The 20,432-nt window shown below is 43.8% G+C and overlaps 1 protein-coding gene and 1 long non-coding RNA gene across 5 annotated transcripts in view; one reads left to right on the top strand and one right to left on the bottom strand.

Moving 5' to 3' along the window:
- The window catches only part of LOC117775158, a 366,941-nt gene that overhangs the window by 304,680 nt on the left and 41,829 nt on the right, over nucleotides 1-20,432 (bottom strand). The window lies entirely within an intron of this gene.
- Nucleotides 9,055-20,432, top strand: part of LOC117774007 (potassium voltage-gated channel subfamily H member 7-like) — a 55,807-nt gene continuing 44,429 nt past the window's right edge. For all 4 annotated transcript variants that reach the window (XR_004616008.1, XM_034606021.1, XM_034606011.1 and 1 more), the window contains exons 1-2: nucleotides 9,055-9,487; nucleotides 10,554-10,784. Coding sequence is in view for 3 of the 4 variants with exons in the window: in XM_034606021.1 (XP_034461912.1) it covers nucleotides 9,412-9,487; nucleotides 10,554-10,784 (307 nt within the window). In the remaining variant the exon portion in view is untranslated. The remainder of the gene's footprint in view (nucleotides 9,488-10,553; nucleotides 10,785-20,432) is intronic.

Here is a 20,432-nt window from a genome sequence, read left to right as displayed (position 1 = left end):
ACATAAGTATGAGATGACCACAAACACTGATTACAGTTTACATGTTTTCTATTATGGAGAAATGCCTTGACAACTGTTTTTCTTATAGGTTCACATCTTTGCTTTTTGTGACATGTCTTAACAGCTACCGGACGTTTTACCACAACATTTGGTAAAGACCCTGATTCTTCCTCTTGTGTCACCATGAGGTCGACATGTGAGCTTCTGTTTGAACAGTGTGCACAACGTTTGCGTGGGAAAACCACAGCGCCGTGGATTTTATGTTCCTCTCGGATTAAATGATCTTTCCTTCACCTTTCATTCGGCTCCGTGGCTGCAGACTCGTGTCCACTCATTTGTGCCAAAAGTTGTTTGTGACCTTGATTCGTCAGCTGTCTCTCAAATTAGATCAGATACTGTTACTAGTTGGCGAATTTGTATATTGTGCTTGGAAGAACAGGTGAACTGATGATATGTGATGCAGGTGGTAGAGATCTTTGTGGCATGGATTCCTCAAGAACAATACTTCTCTCGTTCTATTGCATCTCAAAGGTTTTCTACTGGATTCACGTCTAAGGACTAGGGAGGCCACAGAAGTTTATTAAACTGGGTCAAGACCATGACTGATTAGTATTAAGGGCCTCAAATGTGGCAAGAAGACATACCCCATCCCATTTCACCACCAGCAACCTGGACTGTTAACACACGGCAGGTTGGGCCCATGGATTCATGCCTCTGCAGCCAAACTCTCAGCCGACCATCTGGAGCCTCGGCAGAAATCTAGATGTCTCAGACCAGGCTACGTTGTTCAGTGTTGGTGAGTCTGTGTCCACCGCAGCCTCAGAAGTAGTCTCTGGTTGCTTCATTGAGAGCTTGTCCATTTAATGTTGGACATGCATAGATGACTTTCAACTTCGCATTTAAATAAATAACCTTGTTGTCTGCGTGTGTGTGAGTGTACATGCATCCCTGTGCTGTCTGTATGCATGGTTTACATTACACAGCACAGGTATCAATCCTGAAAACCCCTCTCCGCTGCTCGGACAGCTGCACATATCCGATTCTCCCCTGGGGGATGTGATTCTTGCCAGTTACCGACTAACTCACACTAATGCCTTGCCAGTGGAGGAAGCATGATGGGAAATCCCACAGAGGAGTGTGACCCGGCAGCTCTGCTCTCTGGCTGCTTCAGCCTCCTCACACGGGTGACGGATGAAGGAGAAGCTGCGCAGGAAGAGAAAGTGCAGTGAAAACAACGAGACATCAAACAGGGAAAATCCTTCTTGAAGAGGCCGAGGTGAAGAAGTTGGCTCCTGTGTCTGTTTTGTGTGAGTGTGTGTGTGTTACACTGAGCCAAGGGATGATCCGTGCAGCGATAGGGGTCGGACACGTTACCACGGCAACCTTGGCTCCTGATCAACACCCCCCAACAGTGGAGCTGGCACAGAATGAGAGCGAGTGAGCGAGAGACAGATCGGAGGAGAGGGGCGGGGGGGGTGAGATGGCTTCACTTGGCTGGAGAGCGTCCAGAGGTTTTGACAACAGCACAATAATGAACAGGAGGAGTGGGGCCATCACAGAGAAGGGCCCGAGGGATAACCTCTTAATGGTTAGGGCCATCTGAAGCCATCAACCCGTCGTGAACTGACAACACTCTCACACGTGCACGGGTACATGCACACGCATTAAAAAAACATTGAAATTCCTGGTGGAGTGTAAGGGACACAAACAAACCCTGACCATGGTGGTGATGTAGGTGTAAGTGACACATACAGATATATGCACAGATAGATTCACATAATAAAAGACAAACAACCTTTAATTAAGAGGGAGCAGTTTATTAACAGGCTTTCTGCAAATGGAATATTTTATCATTTATGGAAATTCGCTTTTTCCCTTTCTTACTTAATTTTTTTGTTGTTTTTCTCTCGTCCACACGCAAACAGCGTTTTAACTCATCAAAGATTTTTACATTGCGGGACTAATAGTAAAGGGTCTCCATTACACGTGGCATCTATTGCACTTCTGTCCGTCCTGGGAGAGGGATCCTCCCATGTGGCTCTCTCTGAGGTTTCTACCTTCTTTTTACCCTGTTAAAGGGTTTTTAGTAGTTTTTCCTATCAACAAACCAGCTGGTTGGGGAGACACAATGTTTTCCAGACATCTCATTAGTGGAGATGCCTTCTCATGTGGCACAATGTTGATGACCTCCGTGCTCCTTGCTCTTTCTTTGCTCGATCGTCTTAAACCCGTCCTCAGCGAATCCAAAACTGACATAAATCTTTGGCCACTCTTTGCAGAAGGCAGCTCCCACAAAAACCACGGGCTCTGTTTGAGTGAGTCCACTCGTCTTCTTCCTCAGGTTTGACGGAGCCCTTTGTTGTGTCTTCCTTGCAGAGCTTGAAGGCTCCACCAACACAACAGGCTCACTTTCATCCAGCTTCTCCTGGATCGTTGTCTCTTCTTGTGCAGTTTGGTCCAATTCTATCTGTGGTTTCTTATCCACAGTGAACTTGGACGACGCAGTAGAGCCTGGAGCGTCATTTTTGGCCTGAGGAACTTCAGAGTGTTTCAGTCCTAAGAATGACTTTTTTCTTGATTCAATTGTGCTCTTCAACATGAGGGAAATCCTGGGGGACATCTTCTCTTCTTTTGCCATGACCTCCATCTGGTTATAGTATGAATTCATGACCCGCATGGCTGTTACCACCTCAAGATCCTGGCCGATAACCTTGAGGAGCTCACACAGGCTCTCCAGAGACTCAGCATCTTGCTTATTTATAAGTCCCTTGATGCAGCTGTGCATGACAGCCTGGCTCAGAATATATGTCTTATAGAGCTCCCCCATGAACTGAATGGTGCTCACTGTGTGACTGAGTGTTGTTTCCCTCTTCCCATTGAGGTCATTACTGCCAAAGATGCTGTTAAACTCTACATGGCAGTGCTCAACAAGCAGAGCTTGGAAGCTGACAACAACTGTTGGATCAGCTGTGGATGGGACTTGGACCTGAAAAGAAGAAAACCACAAAGAAACATTGTTTAGACAATTTCAACTCACATTCCTTGGGAAACATAGTGATATTTATATGATTATATATGTACAGTGTAAAAGGATTGCGTGACTTACCACTGAGAGGCAGCAGCAAAGTTTGGCGAAGAGTCCAGAGCAGTTAGGTCTGACCATCGCCTTCTCAAAGGTGAGGTTCACCACCTCCTTCAGACTCTCCTCAGTGGACAGGTGCAGTGTCTTCAGCTGTGTGATCGAATCCTGAAGAGTTTCAGGAGTCAGCTCACTGAGGATACTTTCAACAAAGCTCAGCCTCTTGTGCTTGAGCTGCTCCTCACTCTCAGCTTCCTTAACCCTCTTGGTGGATGAAGATGCAGTTGTAACCCTTTGTGGCTGCTCAGGCTTGACTTGAGCGAGTCCCCTCTTACTTCTCAGGTTAGATGAAGCCTTTTGTCTCACAGGCATCACAGAAACAGTCGGCTTATTTGCAGCCGGACTACTCTGCAAGGTCGTTCCTTCTCGCACAACGTCCGCATACGTCAACGGCATGGTCTTCTTTTCTTCCTCTGTCATGTTGTTTGTGTTGGCATCGAGTCCAGAGCAGTTAGGTCTGACCATCTGACCAACCAGGTTCACCACCTCCTTCAGACTCTCCTCAGTGGACAGGTGCAGTGTCTTCAGCTGTGTGATCAAATCCTGAAGAGTTTCAGGAGTCAGCTCACTGAGGATACTTTCAACAAAGTTCAGCCCCTTGAGCTGCCCGTCGCTCTCAGCTTCCTTAACCCTCCTGGTGGATGAAGGTCCAAGACGTACCCTTTGTGGCTGCTTACGCTTGGGTAGTTAGGCAGGTAGATAGGTAGGTAGGTAGGTAGGTAGGTAGGTAGGTAGGTAGGTAGGTAGGTAGGTAGGTAGGTAGGTAGGTAGATAGGTAGATAGGTAGGTAGGGCTTTGATGACTAAGATAAATTTGTATGCCACTGCTCTGATCTGGGGTCTATGATTTGGCTTTCCTTTCTCTGATCCCTGTTGATTCTAGCAACAGTGGGGTGTGTGGGGTGTGTGGGGCATAGTATGTATATGTATATATAATAAATTTAGAAATAAATAAGGGGAATTGAGCATTCTTCAGAAGTTTGAAGAAGAAGAAGACACAGTAATGCACGTTGGTGTTGGTTGACATCCGCCAATAAACTGAACAAAGACGAAGAACAAGAAGAAGTAGAAATAAATAGTGATCAATATAATGAAAGGATTGTTGGTTTGATTTACTGTAATTCATGGGCTCGTCAGCCAGTACACAGTTTTCTTTAGGTGCTGATTGTAAAAGTCCCTAAAAGAATGAAAAATAAATAAATAAATGAAAACTTTTTTCCTATCCCTACAGGTCTTTCTTCTTCTTTGTTCGGTTTATTGGCGGTTAGCAACCAACGTCAAGGTGCATTACCGCCATCTACCTACAGGTCTGTCAGCATGAGTCACTATAGAGTAAAGGACTGAGTGCTATGCTCATGGGTTTGGTGGTAGGATCGGACACAAGGAGCTGATCTGAGACCTGGCCTAGGACGTGTGTAAATGATATGGACAACAAGCCTCCACTAAAATAAGAATTTGATCAAATGATAGTTGGGCATTTTGGTTTAAAGGGGACAGTATCCGCCCTCATCCCCCTACAAATTGGCTACTGCTCCCTCCGCTGCATTTAAAGTGAGCTTTGTGCGGCCATACAAGCACAAACACAAAGAGATGCACACACATACACACTACACTCAGAATCACTCTCCTTTGGCACCTCGAGTGGACCAACAAAGAGACAGGGACATGTGCAGCGTGATACATCTCTGGGATGACACCTCTCTGTGGCGATGAGCTGTGCAGTCACAGGCGTTTAGCTGTGATGGCGACACTGACAGAAGACAAAGCCCCGCGTACACAGAGAGCCGCTGGCGATATCTCGGGGTGACACGTGGGTTATCGCTGACACGCCAACACTGCGTCCCCAGCGCGTAGTTCCCATGAACCGCAGAGCTCCCGAAAGATAGCAAGACAGGCAGATGAGGAAAGGTGAGACATTTATCTGTGGAAGGGGCCAGCTGTGGAAAAAGTCTGGGACAAAACACGGATGAGTGACTGCACTGACAACAATAAGACACAGCATGACTTTCTTGTTATTCTTCATCTGTTTGTTACTTGAACTCTACCTGCCTCATTTCCTGACACTTCGGTTGTGTGTTCATGCAGTTGTGATCATTCTGATGGTGGACACGCCTTGTACCATTTTCTTGTCCTGGCTTTAAGTCAGAGCTGGAGTTCAGGGGCCAACGAAAACAAAACCAGACACAAATAGATGTGGGGAGAAAGGAGAGGGTCATTCCTGGGTGTAGGCAGCCATTCGCCCCGGAGTGATCTGTGGATTAGGGGCCAAGGCCCGGCCGCCCGATCTAAATTGCTCCACATACTGAACAGATTAAGCTAAAAATGAATGGACCAACAGAGCTGATAGTCAGGCTTATGGGCGGATATTCTCCTTTCAAAAACACTCCCAGCAACAGGAGCACTAACAGTGAGGAGGCTAAAGGCTGATGCATGGAAGGGAAGTTATTTTCTCACAGAGGAACACGCTAATAGGGCTGGTATGGGTGTGCAATGCTGTCGTAGCGTCATCATTATCACTATATCAAAGAGAGGGTCTCGGTGTGGATCAAACTGAACCATGGTTCGGTTCGTTTGCAGTGTGAAAACAAAAGACAACAAAGACATGCTGGCTCGGACCTTGGTCCAGACTTTCAGGTTTAAAATCGTCACTGTCCATAAACCAGATTAGTCTCGACAGAGTTTTATTGGTGGAACAATCCTCATATCCCTCTACTGCATGTATTTGAATCATGTACACACTACATGGGTATTTATTTTTGCCTCGGGGCAACAGTCTGCCATAAACTGTAAAAGCCACAAGACAAATGCGGAGTAATTGTGTGAAAATAATACATCAGAGTTTTTATAATATATTCTTACAGTCTCTTATTGTGTTTGGAGCTTCAGGGAACAGATGATTTTGGTCAAAGCATTACGAATGCACAAAGTAATACGAGCAGGTGTTGTCTCCCCAACACTTGACAAAATGCCATCCGTGCAGCACACATGTATCTAGAGGTGTGTGAAACCTGCAGAGCGGCTCTTAAGAACCTTGCAGCAGAGGGATATCCAGATGCTCCAGACACAATCAGGCCCATATAAATATTCATACCCTCAAACACACATGCTGCGTGGCCCTCTCTGAAGCCATGAATGAGCTGATGTTGAGTGGATTTGGCTGCACAGGGTTTATTTAATGACTGCTGCAGAGGCAATAGTGCCCTGAGCCTCTCTCCTGGGCTAAGGTCAGAGAAAATGCCTGGTAGTAATAGGGATCCTTTACAACTACCAGGGGAAATCACTACTGATTTGTCGGTGGCCGTGTTGGAGCTCTTACACTCACAAAAGCAGGAGAATGAACCCCTTGTTGGTCCTGAGCTTTAAATCCCGTGTGAGGTGAAAGTAGACCGGGGCTATTTTAGCAGCATGTGTGAATTCTGCACAACGATTTTGCAGTGGAAGCTGGAGGCGGAATTATGCGTTGATGTATTGGTCGGAGAGAGAAGTTCTCATTTGACTAAACATCTCAGGAGCTGGTGGGAATTCAGGACAGTTCAGCAGGATGGATGTTTGCTGTGAAGAGGGCTTGAACCACAGTTGAAGCACAAGCTCAAGACTCACAACATGCGGCGCTGAATCTGGACCTCCTCGCTGAAAGAGTGACAGTTTGTCACCGGCTGACAGTGTTTGGTAGTCTACCTAATTAGCAGGGCCCAAGGCAAGGTTAGACTCCACACTAATAACCATTTTTCTTCCTCCAATACATCATAATGATGCTGATGATCCCAAAGGGCAACGCTGTAATCACTCATCTGCTGACTCGGCTCCAATTATAAAGAGACTGCTGCAGCTCTATCCCTTTTTCAACTTAGCCCCGTCCCACGACAACCCACAGAGAAACATCCATCCTGGCTCAAACCGAGACGTTGCTACGGACACACTTAATTGTTTTTGCCCCTCGAGCCACACTCACAAAAAAACAATAAAATCTGTTAAATTTAACAAAAACTTGTGGCCAATAAGTTGATTCCCCTGCAGGGAAAAATGCACCTGCTGCCATTTCTTATGTTGGCTTCAAAGTGGTGACGTTTTCTCACACTCCCCAATAATGAAGCCAAAATTTCCCGGATACGAACTTGAGGTAAAAGACATTTTTTCTTCTTTTTTTTATCAGACGTCTTCTTTCTGCATTAGTGTTATTTCTAAAACCCAACAATTAAAAAGTTAAATATAACAGTTGATGCTCAGAAAACTTATAGTTAATGATTTGATTAAAGTTTAAATCACTTGAAACAAACCAAAATGAAATCACGTTCACCCGAACACTACAGAAATACTTAAAAGTCACTTGCAGATGATCATTATTTTCGGAGATTTGCAAAAGTAGGATGCTCACATCTTCCTGTTTCCACACGTTACTTGAATATCTCCTGCCAGATGCTACTGGCAAGGAAGCTCAGTGGTTTATGGGAACCGACGCCTATAAACAGATAAAACTGTATTTACTTTCCATTTATCTGGAACATCACTTATCTGTTTAATGCCTCTTATGAAACCGGCCAGGCTTATGAGTCACGGTAAGAGAAGGAAATTAGGTTTTATCCCTTAGATGCTGTTAAAGGTGTAATGAATTATTAAGTGAAAATTAAGCAATGTAAACGGCCTTCACCGGGGGAATTGTGGTGTAAAGCTGGCGGATTTGGGATCATTTCAGAGGAGATATTTGCTGTGTTATGAATTCAGCTGGGTTTTTATCTGAGAGTGAGTGAGACAGTGAAAGAGACACGGGGAGGGGAAACAAGAAGAGAGGGATAATTGTTTGAACACAGTAACGGGGCTGCAGGTACACAAAGGCTAAAATTTCAAGTCTCACAGAAGTGTCCATGAACAACGTGTCTCTATAAATACCATTTATTAGATGATCTAAAGCAACTGCAGGAATCTGTATGTTATCCAGTGGATGGATGGATGGATAGATAGATGGATAGAAAGATAGATAGATAGATAGATAGATAGATAGATAGTGTCACTGAGCAGGGCACTAATCCTGACCTGCCACCCTGTATAAGTGAGTGTGATCTGATCTCAGCACCATGGTCAGCTCCTCCTCCTCCTCCTCCTGTCTCACTCCCTGCTCTGTGATGGAGAGTTAACTATAAAAAGCTGAGACCTGAGGCTACGGAAGACATTTAAAACATGTCCGTCCAACAGACCCGTGGCCAGGGGGGGGCCTCACCGGTAATGAGACAAGTGATACACCTGAGCTGCTCTGACGTCTCTCAGCAGCACCACAGGGTGTGTGACTCAGAAAGACTCACAGGTGTGAACTCAAGTTATCAGTCATCAGTGTGTCATGTTAATGTTTTATTATCCCGAGTCGACATTTGTCACCTACACTGTTGTTCTGCTCCTTTGGATTCTTTAAAATGCAAATTCTAATATGAGGATCACTGCCTGTGTTTTTACACGGTGGCCCTGAAGTGCAAATCACAAATGGCAAATAGGAAAACACAACCGTAAATAACAAAACACAGGGACAAGTAAGAAAACACAATCCCAAATAACAAAGCACGCTCGCAACTAACAAAACACAGCAGGAATTAAGTTAATTTGCTGTTGTGGTTTCTTATTTGTTGTATTTTGAAAAGTGCCGTATTGATTTGCACGTCAGGGCCACTGCACTTTTATCAGTTTTATGTTTCTAACATAAACCAGCCTGTACTTATTGATCTAATGTTCCAAGCTGTGTGTGATGGGGGCTAAATAAAGTGGTGAATAGATTACACAGTAATAAAACTGTGCGTAAATGTACCTGCGCATGGCACAAAACCGGGAGTAGTAAAGTAACGCGTTACAGTAATACATTACCCGGCATGCCTTGTCTCCTCCTCCTTCTCAGACACCACCCACCCACGCACATGCACACGCACGCCCCTACGTCCACGTGCACGGCGCTTTCGAGGAGCGATGCTGAAGCGGCGGCGCGACGACTCTTCTGTGCGCACGGCTGCAGCTCCACGTCTGAAGGGGGAAGCTGCTGCGATGCGCTCCGGCGGGGACAAGTTGGAATAAAGGGGGAGAAACGGCTCCGGTCCGACGGGGGAGAGAGGGAGGTTTTCCCCGCTGACAAGCATGACTGACTGGTGACAAAGGAACCGGGGAGCCCCCCTTTGCATGGCTGCGCCTGGCACCCGCTAGAACTTGGTGTGTTTTTTGTATTTGGAGAGGCTCGTTTTCCCGTGCGCAGCCAAATATTTTCCATCCATCCCTGTGTTTTTCTTCTGGAGCAGCACCATGCCGGTCCGGAGGGGTCATGTTGCGCCTCAAAACACCTTCCTGGGAGTAATTATTCGTAAATTTGAGGGACAAAGTGAGTACCTCTCCTGCGCTCTTTGTGTCTCTCCTGCTGCATCCTCACATCACTTATCCACCAGGAAACCACCTCAGGCTCGCTCCCTCACAACCAGGCTCACAATGCTTAGATTTCTTATAAGAAACTGCACGTCAGAGGTGCGTGGAAGTCATTAGAAGTAGAATTAACCTGCCACCTTATCTAACACCTGCTTTATCTCATATGAAAGCTGCTTATCAGAAATAATTAAGGGTTAAATTACTGTAATATCTTATCCCATAATGTACCTTAAACCCCCCTTAATAAAAGCTCAGGTTATGTGAATCTCTCGTAAATCTGGTGAATGCAAAATCATCAGTTGTGATGAATAGTGCAACCTATTAAGTTTAATTTGTTAATCACTGGATTAAATTACGTCCTGTTAAATTCCTCTAATTAAATCCTTATTTAAGTTATTTTAATCTTTCATAGTTAGTTTATATCAGTTGTGCTTTAAATCTGTGTTTTACATCTTTCTCTACATTTTATTTAGTTTTGAATAAAATGTCAAATAGAAGGCCACCCCACTCATAGCAAGTATATTTTAACAGTATAACCTGTACAGTAAAATTTGTATTTGCTCTATATTTGCTCTAAATAATATATTAAATTACTTTATACCTTAACATTTTCCAGTTGTGTGAAAGTTTCATATATAATTTGCACTATCCTGGAGACTTAGTGGATGCAAAATCATCAGTTGTGCCATAAAATCGGTGTTTTACATCTTTCTTTACATTTTATTATGTTATTATGTTTGTTATATTACGTTCATCCTCCTCATAGGAATTATTTGTGTACAGTACATCCCATAAAGTTTCATTTTTTATTCACCAGAGGAGTTTAGAGTCACTATTAAGGCATCTAATCGAGGATAATCCCATTTAAACCCATTACACACACCCACTGCACTTGTTATATTTTGTGATCTTTTAATTTTTCCCTCTTAATGTGTCGGTTTTAATGTGTGACATCATATATCCAGTGATTCCCTAAAGTAAATGAGTCATGTTTATGTGATCCTCTGCTTCCATTCTCCCCTCAGATAAGAAATTCATCATAGCCAATGCCCGGGTGCAGAACTGCGCCATCATCTACTGTAATGACGGCTTCTGCGAGATGACGGGCTTCTCCCGGCCGGACGTTATGCAGAAGCCGTGCACGTGTGACTTCCTGCACGGCCAGTTGACCAGCCGGCACTCTGTGGCCCAAGTGGCCCAGGCGCTGCTGGGCTCAGAGGAGCGCAAGGTGGAGATCACCTACCACCGAAAGGATGGTGAGTGGCTAAGTGTGTGTGTGTGGGGGGGCTCAGGTGGCAGGAACAAGCACATGACATTAGGCGGATGCAGTCTCGGTTTAAATTGCACGCTGTCTGAACTACTGCCGCTCTTTCACCCCCTCTTTAAAAAGTAATCATCCTGTTTTGCTCTGTTTTGCACCTTTTGCCTTGTGACACTGCGAATCCTGCAGACCCATCTGCATAAGTGACTTTTACGTTATGTCCTAACACTCTGGGTGCACAGGAGGCAATTTTTAGTTCCTCGCTCGGCTCTATCTAGAACATTTTGCAGGAGCAAATCACAGAGTGCACCCATTTGGAACCCCGGGGCCGGGGGGGAGCAGCTGTGATGGTTTCCTCAGCAGTGAAGTCCAGTTCTGAAGTGATGCAAGTGCTGCACGACTGAGGAAGATGTTCATTAGCCTGCGCTGGATAGGATGTAGCTCACTTCCCTAAAGAATAACATGAAGATAGTGTTCTCAACGTCTCCAGGAAGAAACCTGACACGTTTCTATGACTGTGTTTCGTTTGGATCATCTCTTGCCGTGTGCATGCTGCTGATGCATATTGCATGCAGATGATGACTCGATATGACAGCTGCTTTTGTTTTTGATGAGTTACAAGCAGAGCTGCGGAGTGAAAGTTTAAATCCGTCACATCAGCTGTGCAGGTTGAGGCAGAGTTCGTGTTGTGACCTCTGACAAAGGCATATGTATTTAGACAAGCCTCCTTGCATAATGTTCAAGGCAGTTATAATGGCAGATATGAGGATTAATGGTTTTATAACCACATGTGCTTTGTGGTGTGTGGTGTAGGACCACAGTGGAAATAAGCCATCAGGTTTTATTGTGTTTAATGATTGGTGATACTGCAGTGTGTGTGTGTGTGTGTGTGTGTGTGTGTGTGTGTGTGTGTGTGTGTGTGTGTGTGTGTGTGTGTGTGTGTAAAATCAACTACACTTAAATATTGCTTTGTATCAGTGTGGGTCAAACGTATTTCTCCTAACAGACGTTGTCATAGGTAATGAAACAAGATGCTGTCTGGGGGATTCATGTTATAAAAGCTTTGGATCAATGATTATTAAAGATTTTTGTCTTATGTCCACTCGACTGTATATGAGGACAAATGCAGTTGAGACATTCTGCAGCATTTCAGCTCGATGGTGTCGTTCTGAAAATAACAGTTTTGCACATTTGAGATGTTGTTGGCTTTTTTATGATTCGTTATTAATAGGAAATATACTATATTTAAATATAGTAGCTTGTGGAATTACTTCAGTTTGTGAATCAGAACATTTTCAGGACCGATAACTGTGATGATTTTGGTTGTTATAATCATGATATGAACATTTAAGTTTAAGATCATCGATACTCGGATACAGTTTGGGATGAACACAGAATGCATCATGTTTGTATCATTAAAATCAGATTTAGTTTTGTTGCCTATAATCATTAGTAGAGGCCGTGCACCATTTGATGGATTCCTTCCTTCCTCCATCTCAATTCTCATTTCCCCGCCAAGTCTCGTGTGAGTTGGAGGTGAGTCACGGTTGATGATGAAGGAGGAAGAGCGTCAAGTTCCACCGAAATCAAACGTTTGGACAGTTTGACAACACACACAGAATCTGTGAAAAAGTCTGTGCCTCCGCGATGTGCAGAGCCAGCAGCACGGTAGTTACAGCAACTGCTAAATGTGTGAGGTTACAAAAGTGTAACTGCAGACAGAGAACAGGGAAGAAGAGCTGATTCAAGGAGAAAAGAAATCCACGCCTGGGTTTGTTATCTTTAGACGTTTTTGCACTACAAAGCCTGTTTGTGAGATCAAATGTTCTTCAGAAGCAGAATAAATGAGATGCGCGCTGAGCTGCGGAAAAACAAATGGTAGGAAGTGAACATTTTTAATTGGTTGATGATTTTCAGTCTGCGCGGGAGGAACCAGGGAAATAAAATGAAACAATCTGTTCCACGTGGAATTACATGGTGTGGAATGAAATCATGGGGAATCACACTGCATTGCAATAGGGGTGAATTATAGTAGTTGCCTTATGTATGCATCAGATTGTCGGCACTGCTCTGAGATCTGAATTGCATCGAGCTCGGTGATGGAAATGCACATCCCTTGTGTGTGTGTGTGTGTGTGTGTGTGTGTGTGTGTGTGTGTGTGTGTGTGTGTGTGTGTGTGTGTGTGTGTGTGTGTGTGTGTGTGTGTGTGTGTGTGTGTGTGTGTGTGTGTGTGTGTGTGTGTGTGTGCGTGACTGATTCAATGTCGTGCAGGTATAGAAAACACAGAGGGAGCCAGGCTAAATAGATTGGGTTGAAAACGGCTCGTGGTTACAAATGATAGTATCCCTGGAGACATAGATGTGGGGGGGGGGGTCAAAGGTGGAGGAGAGAGTGAGATAAAGTTGCAGAGAAGAAGCAGAGTGCAGATGCCTGCTCATGTTTCGAGGTGGAACGTCGTGTTTCAGTGTTTGTCCCCCAAGACGTCAATATGCCTTTGTTTATATTGTCTCTACTGGACTTTAGACGAGCATGAATATTTCTCCTGTGGTCCAGTGCGATACAGATGAGATCCTGTCCTGGTACGGCTTCTTCATGTTTCCTCACAAAGAAGACACTTTACTCAAATACCAAATTTTATACTTTAATCCTCATGACGGAGTATTTGAGATTTTGAGAATAAAGTTGTCATTTGATGGAAGGAAGAAGTCGTAATATTACAGGAATAAAGTAATAATTTAATGAGAAAAAAAGTCATAATATTAGAAGTGGAAAGTCGTAATACTCTGTAGTAAATACTTGGATATATTCCAGAGGGAAATACTACATTAACCTGAGAGTGACAATGCATTAGTTAGTTATTTAGTTAGATAACACTACCATTATGTATTTTAACTGGAGGGGAACTTTCTAAGAAGTTTTATCGTTGTTTTTGAGGAACTTGGTGGTAGAAATGCAGCTGAAACACCTTCAAGACACATTCTCTAAATCGTCTGTGATTAAAAACCAGCGTGCAGGGACCATTAGTGAACAACAACATAATGTTGTGTTGAAACCTTGTGGGGATGTTTGTGGAGCTAATTAAGCAAACATGTTGTTTTTAGGCTTTAAGGAACACGGCACAAACTTCAGGAGGAGACGCACTCTTAGTTTTTTAGCGTTTTGAATGGAGGACATTTATTCTTAATGGAGTCTATTTTACTGCGCGACTCGCCAGGTCAAGAATTTAAGTACTTGACCATAACGGGCCTGATGCCTCTCCAGGCTCTCGTATTGTGAGCGGAGCCAAGCTTGGGCGGGGACGTTCAGTCTGCATTGATCCGCTGAGCAAACAGCATTAATGAGGACACGAATACTTTCATGTTGCATTGATCTTCAAAACCGGTGCATCGCAGAGGGGAAATCAATGGCGGCCGAACGCCCTGCCTCCGCTGGCCGGCCCTTGGAGACATGGGATAAAAAGAGCCGTAGGGCTTCTGACTGTCAGACCCTGCGGCGGGGGAAAAGGCCTCATTACCATTCTGTATCCTGTGGCTTTAATTACCTCAGTGTTTTCCTCTCACCTGGCTCGGAGCTTCTCCAGGGAAGGTCATACACCTGCTTTAACCGAGAACAGCGCTCCCGTGATTTCCTTTCTGCGTCAAGCCAGCGTGGCTGTACGATAAACCACACTGCAGGTCAGGCTTTGACCTGAAAAGATGCTTACACGCCTTGTAATCATGGAAACTAGAGACGAATACATGTGAGATCTTAACATCCTGGTATGTCACTGGATATCAGACATGGGTGTAACTATTTATAAACTGTACAATAATCAATAGACGAAGGAGGCAGCTCCAGTGGAAAAGACTCAAACTGTGCTGCATGTGTTATTTTGAACAAAACGTTTAACGGAAACAATGCAGGAATGAAAACTAGGAGCAAAACAACAAGAGATATACTTTGATTAAAAATTTAGAAGCAGCCATTTAAGAAACGGTTTTATTTTAACTTCTTCTGTCCTTTCCCCCTTATCCAACACAGACACACACAGACACACACACACACAGACACACATTCAGCTCTCAACCCCTATCTCTGAAGTCCTGTATTGGAATTCCAGGGGAAATGTCATTGTGGGAAGCTGATTGCTCCTGTCGCTCCTCTCGGTGGGACCACTGGGGGTTTGTGTGAGGCAATCTCCTTCTTTTTAATCCTATGACCCGGGGTCTTCATAAACGCATCGCCCGCCGTCCTTTACAGTCCGTGAAGGAGATTCCGGCTTGTCAGCACAATCTCTGAGCGCACTCCTAATGCTTTATGATTCGCGCCTTCGCTAAAACTCTGGTCCTTTATCTGTCCGGTGCACATATCTCCACGACCTCTGCTGGAGAAGTAGCTGTCGTTAAAAAAAAAAAAAGCTGCTGTGCTTGTGACATTTCTATGCTGAGCTGTTTACTGAGCGACTTTACTCAGACTGCGTCTATCATCTGTAACATCACTGTGACAGATGCAGTTTTTTAGTAGAAATGCAAAGAGACTCCTGATTTTGTAAGTATTTTTATCACAGCGTTCATTGAGGCCTAAATAGCTTAAGGCTAAACTGTTTATAATGTGAGCTCTGGTTATGTATTTGATGATAACCCAGAGATATTATCTGAACTGTGCCTCTTTTTAACTCAGGCAACACAGGGAAAGACAAACCGATGCGTTTTTCTGTCATCATCCCACACAGTCATGCATTTGTTTCCATTTGAGACCAACGAGTAAAAAAAAAAACTGTGACTGCATGAAAGAAACGGAGAATATGGCATTCATCGTTACACATACAATAATGCAGTGTGTGTGAGGGAGGGAGTGTGTGGGTGGTGTGTGATGTGTTTTAGAAGCATGAAGACAAGAAAAAACTTTAAATAAAAACTAATGCGTGTAGGAATAAATTGATCGACTCACAAAGAAGCAAGTAAACATTCAAAGGACAAATGTACAAACATATTTAGAATAGATAAGTGTATATATGAGCCTTCATAACCTTTACCATGTTAATCTTATTAAACGTCTTTATTCACCCTGCTACTCCTGCAGACGTGTGTTCCATGATTCCACTTGTGCCTCGTCCATGAAAATCTCTTTGTGCCAATTGATCCTGTAGACTGAGGAGTTTTAATCCAAACTTAGAACGGGACGTCCATACAGAGCATCATCTGCTTAAACTGCAATTAGGAGCAAAAGGAAAAGACCTAAAATCCCTCCTCTCTATTTCATTCAGTGACTAAGTGGCTCTGTTGTGTGGCCTCACAGTAAATACTGGAGAGCTATGCCAGATGATGGTTTCAGGATTTATTTCCCTCTGGCAAGGTCTTGTAAAGAAAAACCCCTGTGGTTGTTAACACTGTGTGAATGCTAATGCTTCACTATGTAATTAGACAGTGAAACAGCCTTGAACAGTTTGATGTGCACGGTGAGGATGATCTGTTCTCATAACACAACAAGCTGTCCACCTGTCTCACATCTCATTCTGCTCAGTGCTGCAACAAACAGTCAATGTTTCCTAATCGACAGCCTCTTATTCGCTAATACTCGCCGTCAGCGCTGCAAATAAATCGGCGATTAAGCATTTAAATCCTCGTCTTAAGTGAAAATAAACACCTCTAACCAGCCCGGCATTTATTTACTCAGCAACACTCGATCTATCTGCGTTCAGATATTCAAACTGAATAATTACAGTGTCTTGCTTTTCTACGATAAAGAGCAGAATCAAGAAATCCCTGAGCTCAGTGCGCAGTTAATGCGCTCGCTCGCAAGCAAGCAGCAAGTACGACGGAAAATGTCACGCTATAAATAGATTAATGTTGCGCTTCAGTGACGCTCGCTGAGATTATTACCTTGTTTCCCTCTTGTCTTTAAAATATCGTTGCTCACTGTCAGAAATATAAAAAAATAAAACTCAACCCACCATCTCTCCCACATTATGATTAAATCAATGTCTATAACAGATTGTGAGGGACAGGTACACAGACTAAAGAGAGAAAGACAAGTTTCCCAATTTCGTTAACTTACACCGGTGACAATAAGTGTAGATATTGGTTATACAACACTTTCAAACAGATGTGTCAGATCCACGCCAATAGAAACCAGTTTAAAGTGTCTTTATGGTGGACATTATTCTGGCAGCAAATGCCGCCCTATGCTTTGTGGGCATCTCTTAAGAATAACAAGCAACTAGTCAACGAGGCTCTATCGCCTCAGAGCAAGCTGCACATGATAACTGATGATGATATGACTTTGGTTGTTCGCCTGGAGGGACCTGAGTTCAATGGAAGGAAGCTATGTGTGCAAAACCAATTCTCATAGATCCACCGCTGTGCAAACAAGATAAGCTCTCACATTCTCAGGCTCGGCTCAGGTGGCACAAAGTGAGAGAGAAGACGTAAATGAGACAGAGGGATGGAGAGGATTTGACAAGTGTAAAGTTTGACAAGTCACTCTGAGGGATGAAGCGAGTGAAGAGGCATCTATCTTCTATCTTCTATCTTCTATCTTCTATCTATCTTCTATCTTCTATCTTCTATCTTCTATCTTCTATTTTCTATCTTCTATCTTCTTTCTTCTTTCTTCTATCTATCTTCTATCTTCTATTTATCTTCTATTTTCTACCTTTATCTTCTATCTATCTTCTATTTATCTGCTATCTTCTATCTTCTATCTTCTATCTTCTATCTATTTTCTATTTTCTATCTATCTTCTATCTTCTATTTATCATCTATCTTCCTATTTACTATTTATCTTCAATGTTCGTTTTGTTGCTGCAAATGAAGAGAAAAGGAATTTCTTGGCTGACTTGGAGTTCAGTCCAGTTCGTTCTCCTCAGCTCTCATGAGACAGAGAGCAGCAGCGTAACGAGCCGCCCGTCCTCCACTCTCAATCTAAAGTGACAGGGACAGATTTGTGTTGTGGGAAAGCCTTCGATTTCCTCTATAGTGTTCAGGCCTTACAGAGGATCTCATTTATTCTCAGTCTCTTCGATGGAGCGGCTGCACAACCTCTGGTTTAGAGGAGCCGTTATAAACTTTAGTGGTTTAAAGCCAAACTACAGTAAACACTCCTGCTGTGCTCCTCCAGTCACGTTTTAACACACCTCACTATCGCAACCTGCACATTTTCTCCTCTGAACTATTCAGATGAATTTCCTCCTGTCTGCCAACACCCTCGTGTGCGGCACAGCGCTGTGTTGTCCTGGCAACCGCTGACAGAGCCATTATGTAGCATCGCAGCTCTAAAATTCTTCCTGGCACTTCTGCCTGTGGGGTTGGAAGCTGGAGAACAGCAGACGACGGGGACCCGGTCGCACGATCCAGAAACTCAGAGGCAGAGTGTGAGTCAGTGGGTTTGACTCGGTGACACAGAATCTCATGCACTGATTCTTAATGTTGGGAAATACTCAAGGAGAGTGCAGCCGCCATTTCTTTTTAAGACTCATTCCTACAATCACTATGTTCAGTCTGGTCTCTATTATTACATATTACTATTATAATATTTTCCTATAGTGTTTGTATAATTCTATTTATTGTATTTAATGTTATTGATTATTTAAATCTAATATCCTTGTTTTCATGTATTTATATGAGCTTTTGTATAATTTAATAGAGGTACAGTACATTAACAGTCGCGTCCACAGACAGATAAATGGTTTTCTGCTCCATTTTTACCTGCTTGTCCTGAAAGTCATGACACCTCCCACTTAATTTGTACGAAGGGCCCTGGGATCAATAACCCATTCCTTCAGGGGCCACCCCCGTTCTTGTCGGTTCATTCTTTAAAGTCTCAGATCTTGGACGTAATTTACTCCCAGAAGGTCGTCGTGACGAGTTGAGGCCGCACATACTAAAGGTCCTTGTGAGATCCCAAGACTCTTTTGTGTCCTCGGAAACAAAATTCAGACAGATTGAATTGTCTCAAAGCAACACTTTGAGACAGGGAAGAGATTTTAGGCTGAAACTGGAGATAAAGCGTTGATGTGCAATAACTTCAAATTCCATCTCATCGACACCTCCCCAAGTATTTGGATTTGACCTTTTAAGGTGTCTCTCTTTTTGTCCTGATTTATCTTTTACTTTCATGCTTGCACTATAACAATATGCAAATATGAAACAAGCTGCAGCAGTCCGCCCATGTATCTGTCTGATATACAATATTTATTCCAGCACATACACCAGTGTAACCTCACCTTGTACTCATGAAATCTGTTTTACAGTTTAAAGGCACGGTGCCAGTGGATGAATGTGGGTCATGTTGGATCTATGGATTTTACATACACACACACACACACACACACACACACACACACACACACACACACACACACACACACACACACACACACAGCGGCATTATTTGATACCACAAACAAGAGAGTAAACAGTCTGACAGCCCCCTTCCCCCAACCTGCTCAAACACCTCACTCCGCAGCTCCCTCCTCCCCCTCGTCTCTCCTCATTCCTGCCTTATTGAGGGTCTCGCTCAGCTGCACCCCCTCCATGCACGTGCGATACCATGAGATAAACAAATGATGAGCTCAGCATGAGCAAGAGAACACAATTTTTCTCAAATTATGTAGATTTTTCTCTTCAACGTGAAGAAATCCCGGGTGTCGGAGAGCGTCACGCGACGTGCAGCTAAAAGGTTTATTCAGAAACATGTTGACTCAGCCCCCTCCCCAGTCAACCACTCATCACATCACAGTCTGTGTGTGATTTCAGTCCGTGATCCCCCGCTTTGCTCCCATTCACAGATTGGATGTGCGGAGATCACATCTGTGAATGAGCAGCCATTCATTATTCCCCTTCCCCTCCGCCTCGCTCATTCACCACATCACCTACTGGCCTGATTTCATTCATGTGGGCATCACTTGACTTTTGGTCCAGTATTAGTATTGATATTATATCTGCACAAGATGCAAATAAACGGCACAACATAGGGGATCATTTAGAGCAGAATTTTGACGCACCTGACTTATCCCATTAAGCGTGACATGGTTTAGCGGATAAATTAGATAAAAGATTTTAAAAATCGCGACATTTTCACCGTTTTCCCAGGAACTGATGTGTGTGAGTGTGTGAAAGTTGGTGCAGCTTGGTTGATCCTAAGCCAGATAGAGGATGAAATTGCTCTTCTCCTCCTACTAATGCTTCAAAGTGTGATGCTGTCAACAGCACGCATTCCGGTTGGTTACATGTGTCAATGTCAGAAGCGAAATCTTAGAAAAATGGTCCGAAAACCTTTTCTGAGGGTTTGATTTGTCTTCCCCTTTTCAAGGTTTCCCCAATCGCGTCCTTTAATTGAGCAGCATTGTATTTTTCTCCCTCTGGCAGAGGCTTGTACAGTTTGTGTTGCTGGATCCTTGTCAGTTTGACAAAAGTAATTTATGTGTTGCAGCGCAGCCGTCGCACAGAGGTGAGAGGAGCCGGAGCCTGTCGAGCTTTTGCAGCGTTGTTTCATCCCGGAGTTTTGGTCGTTACGTTGGCTTGTATATGTCAGACCCTCTTGTCAGCTTATGTCTGTTTGCATTTACACTTTGCAAAATATTGACACGTGTCGTGTACTGCAAGGGAAAAGTATTCATGTTATGGGCGTCTGAGAGTTCACAGCTTCAGTGGAAATCTCTGGT

The sequence above is a fragment of the Hippoglossus hippoglossus genome, chromosome 2 (assembly GCF_009819705.1).
Source record: "Hippoglossus hippoglossus isolate fHipHip1 chromosome 2, fHipHip1.pri, whole genome shotgun sequence".
NCBI classification, from domain to species: domain Eukaryota; kingdom Metazoa; phylum Chordata; class Actinopteri; order Pleuronectiformes; family Pleuronectidae; genus Hippoglossus; species Hippoglossus hippoglossus.
This window is presented reverse-complemented; position numbering and strand designations above follow the sequence as displayed.